Genomic DNA, 5,916 nt, shown 5'->3' on the forward strand with positions numbered 1-5,916 from the left:
TATTGTGTGTTTCGCAGGTAATATAAAAGAAGATAATCTTTTCAAAAATGCGCATACTTAACTTGTCTTTTATATTTTTAACGATATGTGGATGTTGGCGACCAAATTCTTGGTCATCACTGCATAAACGCGTAGCGTACTACGTGTATACAAGCATAATAGTTTTCATAATGAGTACCGGTACGCTATTGCTAATAATAGATCTCATCCTAATAGTGGACAATGCCGACGATTTTTGCGATAGTTTCTTATTTATAATGGACATGTTAAATTCTTGCTTTAAAGTTTTAATTTTGCTCATAAATCGCAAAAACATTATTATGCTAATCGAAATACTGATGAAGAAACCATGTAAACCGTCGACATCGGCTGAAATAAACATTTTCTATAAATTCGATAAGAGCATAGAGTAAGTATTAACAAACATCAATAATATCATAATATATTGTATTATTATATGTATCATATTGATAGAACTATTAAAATTTATTTTGTGTTACTTTTTATATCCAGATTTTTTACGTAAAGATTTCTTTTTCTATTTAAATGTTTTTATATAGTTAATGTATGCAATTAGAAACATGCAACAGAACATGCGCAAGAGTTATTAAAAATATAATGTTTTTTAAATTAACCTATATACAGTTCTAGAGTTTCCTACAAAGTTTCTAGAAGATTCCGCATTTTTCTGTTTTATTACCTTGTATCTCGAATCTTATAATTAAAATTTTTAGAATGCATTGGTATTTAGAAGTAAGATGAATTGCTCTTTCTGAAAAGGCCGTAGCCGGTTTTCGTATGGCGAAATGCCTCCAGCGATATCAGGCTGATTTTCACACGTAAGGATCTGGGGAGTAGGATACCTTAGGAGAGCTCAAACAAATATGGTTTAATTTGATTCCGACATCTATAGAATGTTCAAAAAAATATTTTAATTTTCAAAACGAGATTTTTTTTAACAATCCACGTTGTTCTAAAAGGTGGTATGAATGGTAATTAGTGTTGGGTCATGAGGTACCTTATGTCTGAAAGTCAGTCCGATATCGCTAGGAGCATCCTGCCATACGAAAACCCGCCACGGTCTATAGTCGGCGAGGGAATATCTAAAAAAGAAGATTAAAAGTTGAAAGTGAAGGTAAAAGAAGTAAGTGATCTCTATCTCTTTACTGACAAATATTCAACTAATAAGTAATTTCAACTTCGTTCCTGAGTAGAATAAATCTGTATGATTATTATTATTTGAGTAGCCTATAATATAAATTCTACTTAACAAGATAGACAAAATTATTTATTAGTTAAATATTTTTCAGTAAATAGACCAATTTACTTATTTACTCATTGATATCTAATTTCAATCCTTGTAATTTTTTTGGATCTTTCTTTAATGCTAACTACATTATTGGAAAGAGCAACTCCTTTTACTTTTATACATATATGAAATACGATCTAAAAATTTGTATTACAACCGCAGTTACAAGGATTTAAAAGCGTAATAAATAAATAAATAAATAAATAAGTAGATAAAGATAAAATTTATATAAAATATATGAAGATTATTATATGTATATGTATTTGAGAAAATTTATAATTATTTTAGAATTAATTCTTGGCGCTACGCATCTTTGCCAGCAGCAACAATATTATCTTTATTGTTATCTTCTTTATTTATAAACCTCAAAAAGAGAACATTAATGTTCAGAACATGGTTGCCATTTGATTACTCATCAACGTTTCTGTTCTATCTGACGTACATTTATCAAATGATAGCTATGTTTGCCGCAGCAGCCGTTAGTGTTGGTTGCGATACTCTCATCTGTGGATTATTAGTCCATATCTGCTGTCAAATTGAGATCTTAACTTATCGTTTGAGAAGTTTTGTATCATATTCAAATGTTCTTCGCGATAGCGTACGTCATCATTGTGATATATTCAAGTTAAGTTTTACAATTTTGCCAATTTTACAAAATTTACTCAATAGTTTTTAAATTAATATCGTGTACATACATCTAAATATAATATCGTTCTTCCAGTATATTTTATTAAAATATGTTATTATACGAACAGTTTGTTAAATTCTAGACTTGCGTTTACTGTAAATGAGAGGTTTAGACTGGCTATTGCTATCCAATTTACATTAACTACATTGATGATATGCTTCTGCTTTTATCAAATAAGTATAGCAACAACCAAAGGCAAACATATTGACATGATAACATATGTGGCTACTATTTTAGTTCAAAACTTCTTGTATTGTTGGTATGGGAACGAATTAAAGATAAAGGTATGGTAATAGATATAATTTAGCTGGTACGGTAGGTATAGATTTTCAATTTAATGCTGAATCTATTCGGTCTAAATTTTATTGCAAAATTCTAACAGTATCTGTTATTAAATCATTTTAATATTTACGAGGTATCAGTAATATAAATATATTTTATTTCTTACACAAATGTTATCTATGCATACATTTTACATGTTTTAATAGAGTCACCAAATGATTGACAATATTTTCGAAACTGAGTGGCTGACATTGGACGAAAATAAAAAAAAGTGTTTAATGATAATAATGAGGCGGACAGTCACACCTATTCAGATTACTTGTGCTCGTATTATGCCCGTGAATCTTGAAACCTTTATGGGTGTTAGTATAAATAACTGTTATAAAGCTAATTTCGCCAAATTTTAATTTTAGATGTATTTAAATATAGAGATGTTCTACATTTGAAGAATAATTTATAATAAATTGATTTATTATATTATTAAAATAATTTTAACAAAAGACAGATATTTTTATTTTTATTTTAATTATTTAATAAATTAAAATTATTCACGCTATTTATTAAATAAGTTTGGAAAATATTGAAAATTTGGAATTATTATTTGGAATAATGTAAACAAATTCAGAACTATATGTATTTAATGTTAAAATTTAATGTATCTGATACTATTGTTGACAAAATTAGCTGCAAATTTATTAATTATTAAATCTATTTAGATAACCATTAAAATTGTTTACTGATTTTAGCTAGTTAAAATGTCTTATTCCACTTACAACTTACTTACACAAAAGCTGCAAGATTGATTCTATGGGAGACTGATGGATTTAAGTATTACTCATATCATATTAAATCTGAGAAGAACCAAGAAAAGAAGAGAGAAGATAGTATATTTGCAATTAGTTATAATAATTAGCATTAGTTGCTTTCACTTAACATACCACGTTTAATCTGTCACGTTATGAAAATAATAGAAAAAGATAACCGAAAAGTGTTGTTTATTTTATTACGTATTTTTCTTATATTTTTACACTTATTAACATCTGTTTTATATTTATATTTTACATTTTAAAGTTTGTTATCTATCTTATCTTTTATGACACATTTTGTAAATGTAATATAATTTTAACATCTTCTGTTTGTAACGTGGAAATCAGAAATTACAGTGCCTAAAATCAATACGAAGGGATAGCACTATAAGTATTGTCAAAGTATGGGTAACATCAATAGCTATAGAAAGATTAAAGTTTCATAGAAAATTTAAATATCTAGAGCTTAAATAGCATAGAATTATAATAGTCTACCAATATTAAACAAAGATACAATTTTCTGTTCAATATTTGACAATTCTGTCTTGTATATTTTCTTTACTCCGCCTCTGAAAAACATTGTTGTATTTAAGGGTATAATTTCACTATGTCATCGTAATGTATGTGAATTTTGCAACTGATGTATATACGTGTTGCATATCGATTTATAAAAATATTATTTCCCGAGGTATATATTGCGAGGGATACGTTATAAAATGAATAATGAAGTTGCCAACTGCGAAGGGTGGAAATATGGACACACGCATATGAATATATCTTATACATCTATGAAGTTCGATCCACGGCAAAGCTATAGACTGTCGACTTTCGCCAGTCAGTCTAAAGATTTTGGTGCTTGCTATACTCTTATCTATCGGTTGTGATATCGCTTAAAGTATTCCTTTTTTACAATAATAATAATTTCATTCGTTTTTCAAGGCAAGACATTACCACAATATTCACAGTTACAGTTATTAGATTAATTAGAAATCTTTATTGGTTATAAATGTCATATACAAATACAATAACATTCGTAAATATAATTTAAAAAATTGAAGAAATATCTATTGAACTTTTATAACAAAAACAGAAGCGTTTTTAACTGTCAAAATTGCAAATTACTTTGAAAATATGTTTAATTAATAGCATTGTACGTTACACAAAGTTTGCAGTGAACAATTCCATGTATTGTGTGCTTCGCAGATGATATTAAAAAAGATCTTTTAAAAAATGCGCATACTTAAGTTGACTTTCATACTTTTAACGATATGTGGATGTTGGCGACCAGATTCTTGGTCATCATTGCATAAACGCTTAGCATACTACGTGTATGCAAGTATAATAGTTTTATTACTAAATACCTTTTTGCTCTCGCAATTGATGGACGTAATTCTAACAGTTGACAATGCTGACGATTTTTCTGATAATTTCTTTGTACTAATTTGCATGTTTATTTCTTGCTGTAAATCGTTCATTATGCTCATAAATCGCAAAAACATTATCATGCTGGTCGACATATTGATGGAGAAACCGTGTAGACCGTCGAGATCGACTGAAATTAATATTCTCTATAAATTCGATAAAAGCATACAGTAAGTACTATCAAAACATCAATAATATTATAATATATTGTATTATTACTTAATATTAATAAAACTATTAAAATTTATTTTGTGTTACTTTCTATATTTAAATTTTTTACGTATAAGAGATTTCTTTTTCTATTTAAATGCATAATAGATATAATTAATGTATGGTAAATAGAAACATGCAACAGGAGAACATGTTTACCTAAAAATAGAAAATTTTTTATTTAACCCATGAAGTCCTAAAAGACTCCGCATTTTTCTGTTCGATTTGTATCTTGGATCCTCTAATAAAAATTTTGAGACCGGTATTTATAAAAGCAAAAAAGTTACTCTTTGCAAAAATTTTGTAAGGAATTGAATGGAATACTTGAAAAAAAAAGATATAATTCCTTATATTTTCTATTTTATAATAAATTTTTTTACTCTTAAATAACAAATGCGGTCTAAAAATTTTCATTATGACCGAATCCAAAATTAGAAGAATTTAAAACGCGTAAAATTCTCTTAAGACTTAATTGGTGAATAAAAATATTAATAATAGAATTTATATGTTATAAAATATAGGAACTTTACTCTACATTTGACAAACATTTTATAATTATTTTAGAATTAATACTTGGCGCTTCGTATGTTTGGGAACTGTAACATTATCATGTATCATGTTATCTTCTTTATCTATAAACTTCAGACATAGGAAATTAACATACAGAGCATGGTTACCATTTGACTACTCATCAACGTTACTGTTCTATCTGGCTTACATTCATCAACTGATAAGTTTGACTGTCGCAGCATTCTTAAATGTTGGCTTTGATACTCTCATCTGTGGATTATTAGTACATGTTTGCTGCCAAATAGAGATCTTTACTTATCGTTTGAGAAAAATTGTATCTTATTCAGACGTTCTTCGTGATTGCGTACGTCATCATTACCATATCTTCAGGTTGAGCTTTACTATTTTGCCATGTTTACAAATTTTTATATAATAAGAATTATTATCGTATACTTCTTAACATAATATCGTTTATATCAAGAGTTAATTTTATTACAATATATTATTAAACAAACAAAATTGTTATATTCTAGACTTGTGTCTGTTATAAATACGAAATTTAGACTGATTATTACTATCCAATTTATAATGAGTACATTGGTGATATGCTTCAGCCTTTATCAAATAAGTAAAGCAACAACGAAAGCCAAACATATTGAAATGACATTATATGTATCTTGTATGTTAAC

At 27.5% G+C, this 5,916-nt stretch overlaps 1 protein-coding gene across 2 annotated transcripts; it reads left to right on the forward strand.

The window, feature by feature from the left end:
- Nucleotides 1-37: 37 nt before the first annotated feature.
- On the forward strand, nt 38-3,207 carry LOC112463406 (odorant receptor 94a-like). 2 transcript variants are annotated; one of them, XM_025029814.1, is made up of 5 exons: nt 38-409; nt 1,598-1,933; nt 2,080-2,281; nt 2,486-2,641; nt 3,026-3,207. In XM_025029814.1, exons 1-5 carry the CDS (start codon nt 48-50, stop codon nt 3,080-3,082), a joined length of 1,113 nt encoding a protein of 370 aa, XP_024885582.1. In that variant the 5' UTR covers nt 38-47; the 3' UTR covers nt 3,083-3,207. The 2 variants fall into 2 exon arrangements, with proteins under 2 accessions (XP_024885582.1, XP_024885581.1); XM_025029813.1 differs by having other exon boundaries at nt 3,030-3,207.
- The last annotated feature ends 2,709 nt before the right edge of the window (nt 3,208-5,916 follow it).

This window comes from Temnothorax curvispinosus, unplaced genomic scaffold (genome assembly GCF_003070985.1).
Source record: "Temnothorax curvispinosus isolate PA1 unplaced genomic scaffold, ASM307098v1 QBEX01013169.1, whole genome shotgun sequence".
Classification (NCBI taxonomy): Eukaryota; Metazoa; Arthropoda; class Insecta; order Hymenoptera; family Formicidae; genus Temnothorax; species Temnothorax curvispinosus.

Bases quoted from the DNA above. Each gene is read 5' to 3' on its own strand.
- LOC112463406 (XM_025029813.1), top strand. From the start codon at position 48: ATGCGCATACTTAACTTGTCTTTTATATTTTTAACGATATGTGGATGT. The intron at 410-1,597 runs GTAAGTATTAAC...TAATTATTTTAG, and splicing joins AAATTCGATAAGAGCATAGA to AATTAATTCTTGGCGCTACG. The intron at 1,934-2,079 runs GTTAAGTTTTAC...GTTAAATTCTAG, and splicing joins CATCATTGTGATATATTCAA to ACTTGCGTTTACTGTAAATG.